We start from the raw sequence: 19,653 nt of genomic DNA, 5'->3' as shown, positions 1-19,653 counted from the left end.
GTTAATTAGCTGTTTATTAGCTATTGTTGTGTAAACCAACATTAAATGAAGAGAATAAAAAATAAAAAAAGGGAAGAGGGCCTTACCAAACAATACGAGTTGCCATTCAATAGAAAAGTTAAGAAACATTTTAATAATTTTTGGAGGGCCTGCCGGGCGATCACCTGACAGACCAGTCCGCCTCTGATTAGTGGGCAACTGAAGCAAATTGCTTATAATGACACTGTGGTCTGTTTTTATATAGAATGTTGATCGATGTTTCGATTCTTGGGTGGTATATTCCTTTACCAAGCATTCTTCCTACTTGATCTAATGAGTTTGATGCATGCATGGAGGTTGCTTTCTGGAGGTTCCTACTTGGGTGCTGCACGGAGGTTGCTTTCTGGCGTGAGATTTTCTCCTACAGGATGACTTTGATAGATAAGATAAATTTCTTTGTATACGTCAAAGCACTGGTTACCCAAATAAAGCTTGGAATAAAGCGTTTGATGGCACTGAAGCTTACATGTGTCAGTACACAGTCAGCTGACTAAGGTTAAAAGCTTGAGATTTCCTCATACAGGAATAAAATTGAATTTGGTGTTAAATACCCTCATCAAGGGTTACGAGAAGTTCAATCACGGGAATTGATTCTCTCAACAAGAAATACGCAGGACAATAAAATGCCACGCCCGTAAGCCACGCCCTCCCGTAGGCAAATTGAGAGCCTGCACCCACTTAGCTTGAGATCTCTAGTGACGGCCCTGGAGTGAAGCATATTTTGGTACACTTTAAACATATATAAAATTGTTCAAATCGATGTTGCTTGGTTCAAAAGCTCGTCCCAACTGGTTCGAATGGGTTTGGCTTGGTTCAAACCGCTTCGTAGGGGTGTAGCTTGGTCCAAACCAACGAAAGTAAGGGTAGCTTGATTTAAACATTTTTAAATAAATAAAGGAACAACTGAAGTCAGCATAGCATGTTATAGGCAACATGTATAAAATTTGCTATCGAACGACAAGTCGACTTATCTTTCTAGACTTTTTGTGACTAAATACAAAATAATGTGGGAATGAATTTTACAGCGTTGAAATATGCACATATTTTCAATCACTTGGGTATAGTAGAAAAGTACGAAAAGCAATCAAATGCTATTATTTTTAAATCTTGTGGTCTTTCAATCTACACAACATATGTATTTCGTGTCAATTCTATATGCAGAATCCTTGTTGACACGGAAATACAACGTGGTTGCAAGCTAGCCTAAGTGCCTCTAGGTGGAATTTAATTTAGCGAAACTGCAGTTTTGGGACTTAATCTATTGAAAGTCGTTTGTGTGGGCCTTGCACTTATTAAAAGGGACGAAGCTAGTAAAAATTTGGGGAGTGGATGAAAAATTTTTGATGCAAATCGAGTACTGTATTTTGCTTTGAGATTCTATTTCACCTGTGTTTCAGAGACAAAGTGTAATTAGGCCTAAGGAAGCTCGTAAAAATGACAAGATGTTAGTGATTGCGCAAAACGATAGCGTGGAAAGCAGCAAAGCTGTTTTCTGACGTGACACAACAGATGTCACTTATAAGGGCACATAGATTTTAGGGTAGCTGTATTGGTGAATATTATTTGAGATACAATAAGACTTTCTCCGCAATTTTGTGTAAGTAAATAAACTAAACTCAAACCATTAAGCGTGGCTGAGCAGCAATAATATTTAAACAAGATGATCTCAATTCAATATCTTATAACACCGTTTGTTCCTTTCAAGATTTTCGTGTCACCGCATCATTAAAGTTTTGAGCATTATATCATGGAAGATTCTCTTCAACCCTAAAGAGATCTTCAACCTCTTGTATTTATGCTTCTTTTATTGTAACATTATATTTAAAGCAAAGCAAAGCAAAGCAAAGCAAAGCAAAGCAAAGCAAAGCAAAGCAAAGCAAAGCAAAGCAAAGCAAAGCAAAGCAAAGCAAAGCAAAGCAAAGCAAAGCAAAGCAAAGCAAAGCAAAGCAAAGCAAAGCAAAGCAAAGCAAAGCAAAGCAAAGCAAAGCAAAGCAAAGCAAAGCAAAGCAAAGCAAAGCAAAGCAAAGCAAAGCAAAGCAAAGCAAAGCAAAGCAAAGCAAAGCAAAGCAAAGCAAAGCAAAGCAAAGCAAAGCAAAGCAAAGCAAAGCAAAGCAAAGCAAAGCAAAGCAAAGCAAAGCAAAGCAAAGCAAAGCAAAGCAAAGCAAAGCAAAGCAAAGCAAAGCAAAGCAAAGCAAAGCAAAGCAAAGCAAAGCAAAGCAAAGCAAAGCAAAGCAAAGCAAAGCAAAGCAAAGCAAAGCAAAGCAAAGCAAAGCAAAGCAAAGCAAAGCAAAGCAAAGCAAAGCAAAGCAAAGCAAAGCAAAGCAAAGCAAAGCAAAGCAAAGCAAAGCAAAGCAAAGCAAAGCAAAGCAAAGCAAAGCAAAGCAAAGCAAAGCAAAGCAAAGCAAAGCAACGTTTCATTCTCATTTTTAAAATTCTACTGTATTCAAATTTATGAAAAAAGCTATACATATGGAAGTACAATGCATTTTACAAACATAGAATATGAATCAAAATAAATGGCATGAACATTTATTTTGTATTCTATCACCAAAATCAAGTAACTAATTGATAAAGGCCCCGTTTACACGATACCGTTTTCATTTGATATCGGATTCGGTTTCACAATCCGATATGCAATTTCTCCCTGTTTAAAGGTATCAAGTCAATTATCAAGCCACAGGAAACGACTGTGCTGAACAACAAAGATGCTACAGAAATCATCAAATCTAAGAAAAGGCGATAGATGTAGAGAAAGGTGAAAAAGAGTTATCAACGCTACTTGATTACAACAAAAAACAAAGGCAGGAATTTTTTCTGGAGGCTCTTCGATGTTTGCTTGAAATTTTATCTGAACGTGTTAAAATTACGCATAACATATGATCGCCCGGTACTTCACTTTGAGTCTCTGTTTCACTACAATTTGAATATTGCAATTTACAAATAAGAAAATTCTTACCAGTGTCACGTTTTCCTTTCCACGAAGCATTGTTGTGACATTCTGTTATCTACGACTTCTTTGTCTCTTACAATCGTAAATTATTGCCTGGTATTCATCTAGCGAATCTCAACTCTCATCATAGTAAAATCAATGACAGCAAAATAATCACGTTTTTGATGTGCAGCTAACAAAACTATACAAGGTAACCACACCATAGTAGCTAATTTATCATTTCACTTGCCCATGGCATTGTTTACTGGCAATCCGGTGAAGTTTAAATAGAGAAATTGCGGCAACTACAAAATACTTGCTGTCAAGTCACACATGAATAGCGTTGATCTGTTACATGTGACACACTGCATTCACATAAGGGTAAACCAAGAGAATGATTTTAATCTCCTTTGGGGGAAAATAACTGATATGAGGCATGCGGAAACTTCTCGATTCCCAGAAGATTCTTTTATCGTATCGTAAATACCATAAACCAAACGTCGACATTATTATTTTGCGTTGCTTCAAACATGACTATGTGGCCCTACCAGTGGTGTAGTGATTTCAAAATAACAAGGGGGCTCTTGCACATAATGTGTTTTGAACCTATACCGCCATTTTTAAGACAACAGACTCCATTTTTTCTTGCTTTAAAATGTGTCTCCTATTAAGAAAATTTAAGCAATGCAAGAAAAACTTTTTTATTCCAATCGATAATCATAGAATATTTGCGCTTTGTTAATGATTAGGCAGCATTTATCATTAAAATGATTTTCCGAGGATGTTTATTAAAATTTAAAAGATCAAGTTTAGAGCTAGAGTAAAAATCTTTGTCGACACTGTTTACTCCCATCTGTGATGCATTTTAGCTCAGCTGTCACTGATCGGCCTCTGTTATGTCTAAAGTATAAAAACATTGTGATTTATCCTTTATCAGCATTAAAATTTATAAACTTTGATGAAAACTATCTGGCTGCATCAGGAAAATCATTTCTGAGTATGAAAATAATTTTATAAACACCAGTACTATTAAGGTTCTTCAAAATCTCCAGCTAATTAAAATGCTCCACGACGGTATTGCAAATGCATCTTTGCCTGCATTATTTTAATGCTCAAAAACAGTATCTCATCAGTTTTTCAGATTAAATATGATCTATGGATTTTTTTCTTAGCTAGGTTCCTAGTTTTTTAGATAAATAATTTTTGCAACAAAAGGTATTCAGATAAAATCTCAACCATGGAAATTTCTTTAACGTAGCGATCTTCGATTCTAAGCAGGCAGTGTTCAAACTTTATAACCCCTTGCTTAAATGCTGTTATCTCTCCAAAAAAACTACAACTTTCCTACTTGGGAGTTTTTAGTTAATTTCGAATAGTTGATTCCACCCACCAGCTGTAGCAATTCAGTTATATTATTGATAGAGTCAGGAAAACATCACGGCCCCACGGCCAATGGCGGGAGAAAGGTTGCAGAAACAAAAGGAAGTTGAGGATAATGACCGAAAATTTGGAGACTTTAGAAAAATTAAAAATCCTATTGCCTTTGGGCTTTCAAAATGTAGTCAGGCAAAAATGAAAAAAATAATTAACATTTATAAACTTCGTGTTTGTTGATATTAAATTAGTTACAGAACTGCTTTACGCTGTAAAGTTTAGGCGCAAACTTTTTATAATTTTATATTCAAATTATGACATACATTTGTTATCAACTGGCATAGGGATGTTACTTTTATCTGTTCCAAAAGTATCTATAATTGAAAACGAAATACAATTTTTAAAAATGTTGTGGATAAACAGAGCTGCAAGAAAAGTGGCTAAAACTAGTTGAGTACCCCGTAATTCCATACTGTGCCCATTTAATCCATATTCAAAATAAGGAAGGTTTTATAGTAAGATACGCCTGGCCGGAGGAAGATTGAGAACTCTCATTATTGAAACATCAAAGTCAACTGAAGTGTCACCTTTCTAATTGCTTTATGATTGCATCATCTATAAACACAAAGTTGGTAATTAATACATTCATTATCAAGGATAAACAACAGCTCTTTTCTGATCTTTCAATAAATTAATTTCTACATATGTTTCTTTACTATCCTGTACAAAGTAGCTCTTGCGCAACCGGATGCTTTGCTTTAGGAGTTTTTTAATGTGAGAAGAAATAGACAGAAATATTTGGTATATTGGTAAACAGAAATCCTTGGTATTTTCATACACTACAATTTTAGGCCCGTTTTGGATATAAAGTCGCAAAGCATTAGGTTGCACAAGAGGCTTCAATGACTTAATTCTATTCCTCCCTTTGAAATTCATAAAATATCAACTTGTTTTGAAAACATTTATTTTTGTATACCTCGAATTTTTTAAAGAAATAAGTAACAATGCCTACTGGAATTAAATGGCAAGTTGCTCATATGCAGTATTTATTCGATTATAAAGCCATCAATGTTTTGAAGCCTCCCTCGTTTATAAGCCGCAGTAAATCAGGCTCTTAAAAAACGGGGTCCTTGTACCGCCCTTGATTTTAAGCTGCACCAACTAAACCATGCAGAGATACTTGACTTAAGATCACAGATCAAAAATTGATAAAAATCTGATTTTGCACATAAACAAAATAAATTGTTCAAATCGTCAAGATGACAGATCACAAATATCGCCCAGGAGTATTTCTTCCTCGTGTTCTACAGTATCCCCTTCATTTCCTAGGTAGCAGGAAAGCTTGGCAAGACTTGGGTAAAACAATGTAAGGCGCCCTCGTTTATAAGCCGCCCTCGTTTATAAGCTGCCCTCGTTTATAAGCTGCCCTCGTTTATAAGCCGCCCTCGTTTATAAGCCGCCCTTGATTATAAACAGCAGCAAATCGTACAGGATAATAATCATAAGCCGTGGCTTAATATTCGAATAAATGCGGCAAATGAAGGTGGGAATAAAACTAACGATAGTGGCTTGAGCTTGAGAAAATGGCTAAGAAAAGAAAGTAGGCATTACTTATATGTACAAAACGAGCGTTGTTCTGTTAAAGTAAGAAATAGGGGAGTAACGGTTAATCCCTTTTAAACAAAATGTAACAAATTTAGTAGAAAATCAATCGAGGAAAACTTGAGTAGCTAAGTTACAAAAAAGTACAGCTAGACTATCATAAAAAGGTACTAGATTGATACAAAAATGCACAAAACAAAAGAAGAATGTAAAAGGAGAATTAAGATACATTTATTAACTTTACAGAATTAAAGTAAAAAAATTTATCAAGTTAGGACGAAAATCCATCACCAGTAAATAGTTCAAATTGGCGATAATACAAAAGACTAGAGGTAAAATCTTCGTTAGGAAATGTTACCCACAGCAACTTCAAAATCCGTTATTATAAATGTGAGAAAAAGTGGTACAAGGAATCCTGGTTTATGAAAATCTATTTTATTTATTCATTATCTGCACTTAAACTAATTCTTCTTGGTTGCAGCCGACATTGATACGTAGCAAGGCCCACGCCACCGATTCTAAAGTAGGGGGGGGGGCAAAATGGGGGCTACCTATTTAATACTTAAAAAAGGGATTTAATACTTATAGTTAGCAAGAAAAATGGGGGGCCATGGCCTCCCCTGGCACCCTGAAGCGCTGGCCCTGCGTAGACAATACTAATCAGATGGTGGCCTTTGGAGCAGGGGGTGAAAATACGGACATAGTATGAATCATTTGGTATGCGTAGTTTTTTCGTATGAAAACAAAGGTGTTATTTGCATAATTTTATGCCTAACGGTTTAATAGCGAAATAAGGCTGGATCGAATTTTAACGTCTTAATTGAATGTTTTATACGTTCTTTGGTTCTTGAAAATTATGGACTGGCCTCATCAATAGTCGTCGAGACAGTCACCCAGCGATGAACTTTCAACATTTCCACGCATCAAATTAAAAACTAATGACCAGAGTAAAAAAGAAAGAAGGTAGACCAGTCAAAACAAATGAAATATAACTGCTGCAATCAAACTCTGCCTTTTTAGAATCAAATTCTGCCTTTCTAACACCTTTCTGTAACGTCACGATCTGGCTGGATTAATCATGGAATGCAACTGCTAGACAGAAGAATCTTCTAAACACCCAAATAAGCCAGTCAACTGCTCCTTGAATCTTCTAGCGTGCTTAATAACAACTCTTTGAAACTTCTTGTATCTTAGAAAGTAGAGTAACGGGTTTAGCAAACTGCTGGAGTATCCTATCCACAGAAAAACCAGGCTAAATAATGGATAAAGCTTTTTCTTGCAGGCAATCTCGATTAAAAGAAGCAAGCAGAAGGGAGACCATGTAAGGAAGTAAATGCAAATAATCAATAGCAATGTTTTGGCTGGTCGCCAGTATTTTTGCCTTCTTGAAATCTTTTGTTTTTTCTTGGTTCTTCTTACATCTAAAGATGGCGTGTCATTTGAGGTAGGACTAACTTCTGATGTAGGCATAGCAACCTGTCCTTCAACGTTAAAAAGAGGCTTCCTGCGATCCTCGGTTTGATCAAATAACACCTTTGAATGAATAGGTTCTGAATTTGAAGTCGAGGCTCGTGAATGAAGCAGAACATTACTCTTGGTATCCAGTTGATGCCCTTTTTCATTTTCATTGTCGGGACCGTCCCTCGTAGGCGTTATATTACGTATTGCTGGGACCGTCTTTTTATTTTGAAAAAGGACAATGGTAACTATCTGATGGTAACACAGTACGGTAACAACAAGGGCAAAGCCCCAACTTGCCGTGATCACTATGACAGCAAACGTAAGAGAATCATTAGTGCCAGCCCAATTTTGTTGGTAACAGGGCCCAATATTCGGTATAAAGCAATTGTACGAGCTAAGACCGAACATCGGTGGCAAAGCAGAAGCTATGCTGTGTATCCAAACGAGCAGGTTTGCAAAAATTGCAGCTTTGGGAGTGCGGAATTGCTGATAACGTAATGGCCACTTGATGAGACACATCTGGTCCACCACTAAGAGCATCAACGTCATAATAGATGCAATGCAGAAAGTAAAATTCGCAAACCCCACAAAGGTAGAATAAGATTCTGTTAGAGGATGCTCCTTGTGAAGCAATACATGGATGGTAAATGGAACGGTTGTTATGGCTACCAGTTGGTCGGACAAGGCGAGGTTGCAGATCAGCATGCAGTCGACTTCCTCCCTCAGCGATGGCTCAATTAGAACGATCAACGTGACAAGAAGGTTCAGCAAAATTGCACCGCCATCAATCGATAGTAACACGAACACTGAAATACCCGTCTGGAAATCAGTCCAGTGCTTGTTGATTGGTTCATAAACTGTTGATCCGTTCATGTTTGTGAGAGAAATCTTGCTTTCTCACATTGCAGTTTATCAGTATTGAATGGCTTTTAGGCAATCGGCAAGTCTTTAATTGCAAGTAACACTGATTTCGTTATCACCAGATGGAACTTCCCCACGATTATGCCGTTTTCCCAAATAACTCGATTTGGTCATATCAAATAAGCAAAATTCAAATTGATAACAGCGAAATCGTGACACAACAACGGGAAAGAAGCTCTCCAAGTACACTTTACTTCACTTGCTACCCTCAGTTCTAAAATAAGACAACAATGATTTAAAAAAATGGTCACGAATGTACACTTCGGTAGACAAACAATCCTTTTGTGTACGGATAGAAATTTCATGCATGTAAATAATCCAAGCACAGGTTATGTTTTTGATTAATAATAGCTTTAGGGCGGACTATTCATCTAAAAATTTTGGGTAAAATCAAAGCAAAAACGATGTGAATGAGATCACTTCTGAACAGCTTTTTCGAATGATTAATTAATAGCTTATTCTGTATGCTTTGAAAAAGCAAAAGTTTATTTGAATGAACGTATTTTTTATTAAAGAGAAAATTTCACATGCTTGAGGGTAATTCACGAGATTTTCACAATCTTAGAGTTCTTTGTTGACTTTTCGTTATCGCAGAAAAACGGTGAGAAAGTTTGCATTTTAGCTTTAAAATATTGGAGGTATTTTAACAACAATTTATTGACATTAGCTTGGTTGCCCTTCATATTTCAAATACTTTTCGCGATTTTGCATGGATCATGATTGAAAAGTTTAAAGAGCTTCTTTATCCTACAATCATGTAAACTTTCTCTTTCTCGAACTTGCAAGGGATCGGTAAATTTTTTCAATTGAAGTTGAAGAAACAAGGAAAACAGGACAACAGATTGAAGAGTACGTTTTAGATCGAAAGGAGACATCTTATTCTAGTCATTGTTATGGGTATTAAGACAGTTTACAAAAGATTAAGGCCACTACTTGCTTGGAGAACGACATTGTGCATAACTTCTCCTCTATTGCTGTAGAGTGCAGCGTTTTTCACCGTCGATCTCGATGGCCACTCAGGCGCCACGTTATAGATTTCATCAATTCTCCTTCTACCTCCATGCTTTGAATACATGAAACTGGGTTTCTCTGGCTTAATAAATGCTATCCCTTAAGGAAGCATCGATCCATCGAGCGGGTACATTTTGTCTTTTTGATAAGAAAAACCATTGATAAACAGCCTTTTCTACCCCACCCAAATCATGGCCACGATGTTCCATTGTTTTAGATGTTGTTTCTTTTAATACAGTAAGTAGTTTTTCATTGTTTTTAACACTGTCGAAAGCGCGTTCTAGGTATCCCACCAAGAAGTCTATTTACTGGACTATGGGGATGTTATATACCATATCCCGGCTAAAATGTGCCAACTCAGTCAAAATACTTTTTTACCAAGTCTTATGGATATCTAGCTATAACTGGGAAACTTCGCGACAAAAATTGTATGCAGAGCTCGGCTGGGAATAATTAAGTTCCCGTAGGTGGAGCAGAAGTCTTACTTTGTTTCGCGAGATTGTAAATATTCCCCCCCCCCCCAGTTATATGATGGATCCAATCCCCCAGCTTCATCAGTCACATTACTTTCTTCGCTGTCACGACGTCGTAAGGCAAATAATGGCGAGAACAGAAAAATTAAAATCTAGGTAGTTTTTATCCTCAATGTTTATCCGAACAATATCGAATCAGAGCTTAGACTTGTACCATCTGTCGCTATTTTCAAGGAACAAATTTTGTCAATTATCCGCCCCCCTCCAAAGTCTGTCTTCGGAATTCATGACCCAATAGGTTTATCCCCTCTTACTCAACTTAGAATTGATCTAAGCAAATTAAACTGTCACAAATGCAAATACAATTTTAGGGATTCTTTAAACTCTTCGAATGTGCCCTTCGGATGATGGCATCGAGGATGCGAAGCATTTCATGTTGCTTTGCCCTTCTTTCGCTGCTCAACGACAAAATCTTCTTGCGGGAGTCTTTGACATATTACGACCTCTTGGACCTATACTACAAACCTGTCAAATAAGGCTCTAACTCAGCTTTTACCATATGACAATGCAACTTTCCCTTATGGCGTCAATAGAAACATTCTAAACTTGACTATACAATTCATCTGCAATACTAGTCGGTTTGAATAAGGTCCTTTCAATCTAAAATGCACACCACGTAACCATTTGTTTTATCTGTTACATATTTTTATTTCCTATTCTTATATTTATGTGTATATATATATATGTTAAGGCCCTTGGAGTAGACACAGCCTTTTGCTCTCCCAGGGTTTTCGTCCCAGTAGTATTTTAAAGTAGTTCTTGTTAGTAGTGTAGACAGTAATATGTATTGTAAATTTTTATTGGATAATATTTAAAAAAAATCTCTTTGTTAGTCATGCATTTGTCTTGTTTTCAAATGATTTAGCATTTTTCCAGGAAGATTTATTTCACATAACTTATTTTTATCGGCATTTTTTGCTACTGGCTTTGTGAGAACGTTCCCTACCAACTATCTTTATTACTCTGTTTTACAACCTAAATGCAGGGAAGTTCAACATAAGGAGATAAGCTCCCACGGAGGACCGAGAATCTTGTTCAAAATAAAGAGAAGCTCGCGGTACAGAGATAAAGTTAGGTGACTTTGATCTATACAGAGACTCATGCATTATTTCTGAATGTTTGGACGCAAATGTGTCGGGATGTTTCCAGTGTTTATATCAATGAAATTGAAAATTGAAAGTAGTTGTAACTTCAAGCTGATACCAATTTTAGAAAAATTTGAATTATTTTATTTTCAGCTGCTTCTACATCACGTGAAAATGGAACATACAAATTATGTGCTCCTTTTTCAAGTGTGGTGTCCAGTTTTGTGCCCATTAGAGATGTCGTTTGGTCTTCGTCCTCTTTTGCTGCTGAGGAAACTGCTGACGTCCATCCAACAAGAAATTCAATTATTTCTAGATGTTCTTTATCGGTTATCCACTTTGAAAATACCACGCACTTGTAGCATTAACTTCAAGTAAAGAATGGCTGTATTCCATGTGTAAAAATGGGCATCAATCAGAGTAAAGATAAATTCACAAAATCTGATGTCGCTATTCTTGGAATAACTTGGCATGGAGGCCCCCTCTCCACTTCTAGGTCTCTCAAAAAACTTCGTCGTCATTCATTGTCAATGTCTCATATGTATATGAAGGTATTCGTTAGTGTCAATGTTCTCATTTGCAGATATTTCTGACGCAATCAAATTTTCAATTCGTGCCCTGAGTCTACCAGCATGCTTTGCCCGATTACAAAATGATTTCCCACAGATTAAGTGATAAATGAACACCGGAAAAATCAAATAAAGATAAAAGATGGAAAATTTATGAAAAGTTCGTTATATCGAGGGTGGTTATGATGAAGGGACCTACAATTTTGTTCGCATTAACGAGAGTTCGTTTTATCCAGGGGTTCGTTATACCGGGAAGTTCGTTATATCCGGGGTTTGTTATATCGGGATTCCGCTGTATTTTAATGACACGCCGAGAAAACAGGCAGCTCAACATTTTCCTTGGGTTGACCTCCTTTTCGATTAAGCGACTTACCTCCGCCTCTGTCTAGTACAGGTGGCTCTTTTTCATAAAAAAATACGCGCACTCTTTCATAGGTAAAAAACCAAAGCGATCATTCACTGACACCTGGTTATCTGATTTTTTTGATAGCACTGGCTTTTTATGATCTTATTTTGGTTAGAAAGTAAACATGTCTGTAGTTCGGTGATGGTTATTTGCATATGATAAGTTACATAATACATAACTGTAAAAACGGGCAACCCCATTTGCTCTCCTGTCCAAATTGAGTATGCAAATAAGATTAACAGGTATTTTATAGATAGGATTCGTCTTCAGTTGATTTTGTTTTTTCAGCTTTCATAAACAACACTGATTACACCATTCTTCAACAAATTGTAAATATTGTTGTCATTTTGCAAAACTATGAAAATTATACATCAATATAGCAGGTAAGAGTGTCAGTTGTTTTCGTTAGCAGCACATGTGGCTAGAAGCAGATGTAGTGCTGCTTCTGCTTCGAGAAAAAGCCATGTATCTAAAAACACTAATTTTCTATGAGAAAAAGTTCATATAAGCAAGAGCCTTTAAATTATCAAAATATAAGATCAAATGAAGAACAAAACAAAAAAAAAGCTGAATCTTAGCGTGGGGTACTGAAAAAAATAATTATGAACAGATTGAAGAACAACAGGACGGTGAGAACGGAAGAAGCTGCACTGCCTGCCGAAAGTATTTGGAACACCCAGCAATTTGCGTTGCTCTTTATATCATTCATTCCTTTCCCGAAAAAAAATTATTACTTCAGCCCCCTCCCCCTAGAACAATGTATATAATTTGAACAAATATCGTACAAATCGCACAAAGGTTCCTCCTGATCGTCTAAACCACCTTATATCAAAATTTAGATGAGCTCAATGCAGCCTTTTCAGATGACATAGAGGACTACATTTCTATTAAACATATCGAAAAAATGTTGAAAAATAACTGTTATTGTTTTAGATTTTCACTTTTTAGAGCGTTGTTATTGAGGTTTCAACTTTAATTGCAAGGTATATGTTTTGGTAATGTCATCAAAAAAACTGCATTATACAAATCCACTCCTGTTTGCAGCAGAATTTTTTCTCCTGTATGATCTTGATTAGCTTGCAAAACAATTCAGTTTCACCGTTTTGGAAAAATCAAGAAAAGCCAGCCTGAGCCCCAATCTATTAGCTCTTATGATTAAATCCAGTTAACAGTGAAACATAGTAAGACGAAATGCACAATTTGCGATTCAACATGGGTAGCATTTTCGGTAATACTTGGCTGCATTTAAATGAGCCAGACCCAAAAGAGTTAGTTTGGATTGGTTGTGAAATAGTCTTTCACTTCAAAGTGCACATAACCAAGGTCAAATCTGCGGGGTTTCTTCTTGAAATAAACTTCTCTGATATGTTATTATGCAGTTTCTTTGCGACTGATGGCAGTTACTATTAAAATAAGATATGGTTACCAAAGAAACATCTTCGGCTTGCCTTTTGGTCTCGATCAAAACTTTCTTACTTACTCAAGGCAGTGTTTCAGCAAACGTATTTTGCCTCATGTTTAAGAAGGTTTTGTGCTGTTTGCTCCCTTTTTTTTCACGGTATTTTGAATCGTGTTGTTTTGCATTTAGCATATTGCTTTGCACTTTACAATAATCATCTGGCAGAAGTTTTCTTGAGAACTAAAATCTTTGATATGCACGCCGAAACAGATTAAAAGAATGCTTCTCCGTATGGTTTTGAAAACTTTAAAAACTTAAGGGCTTCCAGAGACACTTCAATTGTGTAACAGATTGTTTAACAGCTATTTTCGCAAGACCAGAAAAAAAGGAAAGATAAAGTTTGCTGAAAGTGGACGCTAAGTGTCATAACCTATTTGGTGCTCATCAATTATTCGTGAGTTTCAGTGTTCACTGGATTTTGATTGCTTATTATTTATTGCCCTAATCCAGGGGTGTCCAACATACGGAATGTCCAACAGGGGTGTCTACTAACATAATCTGTGGTACGTGCGAAGTCAATAATTTTTTTCCTTGAATTTATTGAGTATATATGTCTATGGTGCTTGAGTATATTTTTATGATTCATTATTAGGTGTACTTTCTAATTCTTGGGTATACTTTTTCATCTTTAGGCATACCTTCTCATTATTGTAAGCAAGCGTTTCTATAATGAAGCTGAACAGAAGAAGCAAAGGTACAATCTAGGCATACAAAGAAACGTTTAAAATCTATCTTTGCACGTCCACCACCAGTTTAATGTGTGTTGTGATAAAATTTTTGCAAACAAGAAAATTTTAGCATTTCACATTGATAGCTTTTTGTGTAACTGTTTATGTAACTTTTTTATGTTATTTTCATGTAACTGTAATTATTAATCCATTTACTGTTCAATGTATAATTTGCCAATGATAAACATGATTATTCATCTGGTCCGCCTGTGCAGTAAGTTTTTGTCTATGACCCACCAATGGAAGAAGTTGGGCAGCCCTGCTCTAATCGCTTTTGTGCCAAAGAACCTTTTTATTAATTCTTTGTCAACCACACAACGGAAAATCCTAACCAGCGTTTCTGCGAAGGCACTGAAGAGCATAAGGGATATTTGACTTTTATCAATTTCGATTTGATCCTCTTCGCTCCTCGGCACGTTTATGTTTCAAATGTTAGTTGGCAAACTGAAACCAGTAAAAATAAACTCCACATTAGAATGCTTCAGGGTTGCCTGGAGTTATTAACGATTGTTGGTAAACGTACATGTTGTCAGATATCAGAACCACATTTTTAGAAACAATATGATTGCCCAAGAGGTGGACCAAGAGGTGGACCAGGAGGTGGGCCAAAAGGTGGACCAAGAGATGAAGCAAGAGGTGATGCAAATTCCTTTTTTCGACTACTTTATTCGACTTTTTATTCGTCTCTTTTATTCATAATTCCTGACTGTCCCGACCACTCCTTTTGAGCGATTTTGTCCCGATCCCAAGCGTGTCCATCGCGTCACGTTACTTTTTATGTCGGCTGATGAATGCAGTGAACAATCGGAACATAGCCTTTCCTAAGGGAAATAAGCTGGGGGCAAGCCTTTCTTTATATAAAGAGGAGGACAATAGCCTGTTGTTTAAAACAATAAAAGCAAAAGTTAAAACAATAAAAGCCCTTTTTAATTTCAACACCATTTATTACGTCAGAAGTAACAACTGAAGATGATTCCTTCAGATAAGATGGAACAGGTTGACATTTACTGCTGAAGATAACACATTTAGTAGATGTCTCCTCTTTTCATTATTTGCAAGGAAAAATGCCCATTTACTACTTACAATTTATAACCTCTTCTGTTTTCTTCACAATACCCTGTCAAGGTCTTGTAAACAATCCACTACATTTTTCAAATCTTTTGTACGAAATCTACATTTCACTTTCAAAGAAGATATATGAAAAAAAATCGATTGAAGGTATTTGCCAGCCCATCAATCTCAAATTGCTTTTCACCGTAACAGTTTCTCCCGCCTAGAATCTACAGGGTCTGTCATTTTTGGTCACTGAAAACTAGCTTTTCCTAAAGGCACTTTTTGCTAACCGATACACATTCTAAGTCAACGGTTTATCAAGACACAACCAAAACATGTCTTTAGTTTCAAAGTGAAGTGTAAAATAGAGCTAGGAACCTTGTTCTTGATTTTACCTTTCTGCGATGTCGGCGCTTTCACTTCAGTTGAAAGCAAGCTACACGGACATCCGCGAATTGGTCGACAAAGCTCTTTTTCCTAAGTGTACGAGCAATTAGCAAAAATGAAAGGCTTTCCGTGCTGACAAAAATGATTTCTGCGTCGCAAACAGTAGAGAATCTGGCACATGGCAGACAACATTTGCAAGCAGGAGGGAAACAAATGGCAATTTTTCAAAAAAACTAGCACAATCCTCAAGGACAGGTGATCGAAAAATAACAAAATCTTTTGAGACCTTTATTGAAACTGGCTGATAGCTGATAGGGCACTCGCAGAATGTTTCATGATCTGATATTTGTCCGAAATGTTCTCATAATACGAAAACAAGACAGGAATATTGCCAAAAAATATTTGAGCAAGTGTCTAGATTTGGTCACATAAGAAACAAATTTGTAAACAATCTTTTGATTGTACAAAACTTGTAAATGGCTTTGAAAAAAGGAAACATTTAGTAAACTAAAGCTTTTCGTCTGACACTCTTCAGAGTTTAAAACGTCAGAACATAGATACATAGATATGTTCTGACGTTTTAAACTCTGAAAAGTGTCAGAAGAAAAGCTTTAGTTTACTAAATGTTTCCTTTTTTCAAAGCCACAAACAAATTCGTATTAGAATCGCATGAACAAAACAGATAAGAAGCAAGAAATAGGCAAGACATGCTCAAGACATCGATCTTTTATGTAGAAATTAATGGTGATGACAATAAAAGTGTAAGAATCAAAATTTATGGAACAAGAAACGGCACTTACTTATCCCTGTGCTGTGACTGCTTTCCTGTAGACGAATAACTTTCTGCTACCAAAATCGAATGGTAACTCTGAAATTTCTGTGTAGCCGGATTCTTAACTGATCTACATCTGCACGTGCATTAGACACAGCATATAGTGTGAAGTATCTGTTGTTTCGCTGGATTTTTTAATCGCAGGATCGAGAACAGGTGGCTCATTCCCAACGTCACTTCACAAACACGTACAGGGGCGCCGTGGAAGTTGAATAATTTTTGGGGAAGGGGAAGTGGGTGTTGGTTAAACAAATATATCCTAAAATTCCGAATTCCTATTAATTTAGGAAATGGCAATGTTTCCTAAATTTTCCGGTTTTCTACGGTGCTGTGGCACCCCATACCCCCCAAAAGCAGCGCATGTTTACTTAACGACAAATGTGATTGACGCTAGAAAAGCTTGCTTATCGACCCACAAAAATAGATAACATTTCCTTAGATTAAATAAATAACGAGTCGCTAGATACAAAGTAAATTATTTTTTGACAGATATTACCATTAACCGGAATCAATTTAAAAACTAGACACAATGCGATGCGACAAAAAACCTGTCGCAAAGAGAGAAGGCAGGCAGAAGGAAATTAGCTATAAGGCTATTTGACTGCAACCATTCTTTGGAAGGGTACTGAAAAAGTATGAAGAAGTGTGAAGAAGTGTGAAGAAGTCTGAAGAAGTTTGAAGAAGTTTGAAGAAGTTTGAAGAAGTTTGAAGAAGTTTGAAGAAGTTTGAAGAAGTTTGAAGAAGTCTGAAGAAGTCTGAAGAAGTCTGAAGAAGTCTGAAGAAGTCTGAAGAAGTCTGAAGAAGTCTGAAGAAGTCTGAAGAAGTCTGAAGAAGTTTGAAGAAGTTTTAAGAAGTCTGAAGAAGTTTTAAGAAGTCTGAAGAAGTCTGAAGAAGTCTGAAGAAGTCTGAAGAAGTCTGAAGAAGTTTGAAGAAGTTTTAAGAAGTCTGAAGAAGTTTTCAGAAGTTTGAAGAAGTCCCTGTTTGTGTGGATAGATTCCAAAACTGCTAGGTGGAATGACTTAACTAGTTTTTTGCACAATCTGGGTTTTCCACATTCTGGGTTATTGGAAAACCCAGATTGTGCGAAAAACTATAATGGCGACATGTTTCGGATTATTGGTAAAGCCCGATCGTCGTTCCACCTAGCAGTTTCGGAATCTATCTACATAAGCACAAAAAACCGCTACTGTGTAGACAAAAGGAGTTCGTTTTCACCTTCGGACTCCATTGGTAACATTCTCAATAGGCAAGCGGCACTGATTGGTCAACCTCAACAGTCATGTGCTCGTGTTTCTGATTAGCCTATTTCGATCCACAACTGGGTATATATATTTCCTAGCGTAGAGTTTTCGGTCTATGTTCTGACGTTTTAAACTCTGAAAAGTGTCAGACGAAAAGCTTTAGTTTACTAAATGTTTGCTTTTTTCAAAGCCATAAATATTTTTTTGGAAAAATCTCTGTCCGAAGTTTTATCACGTGGAATGATTTTCCACTTGATGAATTAAAATCAATGCACAAGTGCGATTCCAAAACGAACTTGTTCGCTGTTATTTCTACACCAATTTTAACGAAACACAAGCGCAACTCGACCTTAAGAAATCCAAATTTATGGCAACATATTTGGTGCTCTACATGGTTCCGTTATTGGCCTACTTTTTTAAACCTTCATGCAAATGGCATAAAATAATGTCTTCTTCCTGTCAGTCAATACAATATGCCAATGACACTGTAATCTATGAATTATGAGGACTTTCCAAGTTACCGTACGAGACACTTTTGATGAACTGAATGATATTCTGATAGATTTGATATCTGATCGAGCAATAATTATCTGGAATCAACAGTATCCAAGTCAAGCTTCATCAGAACAACAACCATTTACTCAAAGAAATTGTATCAAACCGCTTTGGGAAACGTTCAATCTTACGAAAAGTTGAAAATTTTAAAAGGTAAAAACAACTTGAGAAGTAGTTAATACTATCAAAGATCGTTTCTACAATCGTGTCCATCGGTTCTCACAAAGTTAAATGCTAACAAACTGGAAGATATAAAACGACAGGTGCAAGTGGAAACTAATATTTAAAGCTATAGACCATGAAAAACTGCCCAACTATCAAACAGATAGAAATTAAAACTACGGGAGGCATGCTTAACAATAGGGGGCCAGTAGCAGAATGCTCCAAAAAGGATTTCACAATTCAACATAAATCCATCGAATGGTCGACACAAAGCACTCTTTTTTGCAAAAAATCATTAGTCGATTTTGGTACGAAATATTAAATCATAGTTTTTGAACCGTTTGCCATTCTTTCATACTGTGGCAGTGTCAGTTCCTGCAGAGCATGATACGCTGAGATTTAGGTCTTAGATTTATGTATTTTAAAATATGTGAATAAGCCCTACGCTCGAATAAGCTCCAAACAAAAAATGCCAACTTTTGCGTTTTAATAAGCTCCCATATTAATATCTTGGACTAAAATATCGTTTTGCATTTGATTTATACTTTGGTTCCATATTTGAGAATGACTATTTCAAGTATAATTTCAACAAATGACGTGAACTTGAAAATTGAAAAAAGCAAACGTACTATTTGAATGAGACAACGAATTTTTCTTTTTATAAGCCCCAATCCCGCATAAGCCCCTTCGAATAAGCCCCCGTTGGGGATAATTCGAGAATTTACGGCAAGTAACAATCAGTGGATATTTCATACTGCTCATCTAGTGTGTAAAAAGCGTACAATGAAGTCAAGAAAAGGAACAGTGACTGTTGCCGCAAAGAATGGAACCTTCATGCTAGAAACTACTCGGCCTAACCCCTGACTTAGCCCTGAATTAAAGACACCGGATTGGCTTTCACTCCAATTGGCTTTCATTTCGGATAGGTTTTTCGAACAGGAATTTCAGTCACACGAATTCAGATAACCCTTGAACGGTGAACCCAATCCGGCGTCGTATAACTCTGGCCTAAATTTCCATAAACACATCATCAATTACGATTTCAATTACACATCTTCTAAACATTATATTAAGGTAAGCGAGCATGTATTGATGCTCCCCGAAGTGAGCGAGCATATATTGAAATCTCCCTAGGTAGGAGACTTAAAGAGTAAGTATGAGGTGGGCTTACATTCAGGCATCATTTACCCAAAGTCGGGGATTCTGCTTGGCCTGCTACTTTGGCAAACATCCCAACAAAATGCTGGTCTGCAAATATACATGATTGAAAATTTTCAACGGTATTGTCCCGCTACTTAGGTATTAC

At 36.6% G+C, this 19,653-nt stretch overlaps 1 protein-coding gene across 1 annotated transcript; it reads right to left on the bottom strand.

Annotated features, from left to right (window-relative positions):
• Positions 1-6,694: 6,694 nt before the first annotated feature.
• LOC135682271 (5-hydroxytryptamine receptor 1F-like) lies at positions 6,695-16,880 on the bottom strand. Its single transcript, XM_065197085.2, has 2 exons — positions 16,358-16,880; positions 6,695-8,540 (listed from the first exon to the last, which is right to left on the bottom strand). The coding sequence occupies exon 2, from the start codon at positions 8,276-8,278 to the stop codon at positions 7,037-7,039; it is 1,242 nt and encodes a 413-aa protein (XP_065053157.2). The 5' UTR covers positions 8,279-8,540; positions 16,358-16,880; the 3' UTR covers positions 6,695-7,036.
• Between the last annotated feature and the right edge of the window lie 2,773 nt (positions 16,881-19,653).

The sequence above is a fragment of the Rhopilema esculentum genome, chromosome 16 (assembly GCF_057945365.1).
Source record: "Rhopilema esculentum isolate cy_ngs chromosome 16, ASM5794536v1, whole genome shotgun sequence".
Taxonomy (NCBI): domain Eukaryota; kingdom Metazoa; phylum Cnidaria; class Scyphozoa; order Rhizostomeae; family Rhizostomatidae; genus Rhopilema; species Rhopilema esculentum.
Note: the sequence above shows the minus strand (reverse complement) of the source record. Positions and strands in the feature narration are given on the sequence as shown.

Coding starts and splice junctions, on each gene's coding strand:
- LOC135682271 (XM_065197085.2), bottom strand. CDS start 8,278: ATGAACGGATCAACAGTTTATGAACCAATCAACAAGCACTGGACTGAT.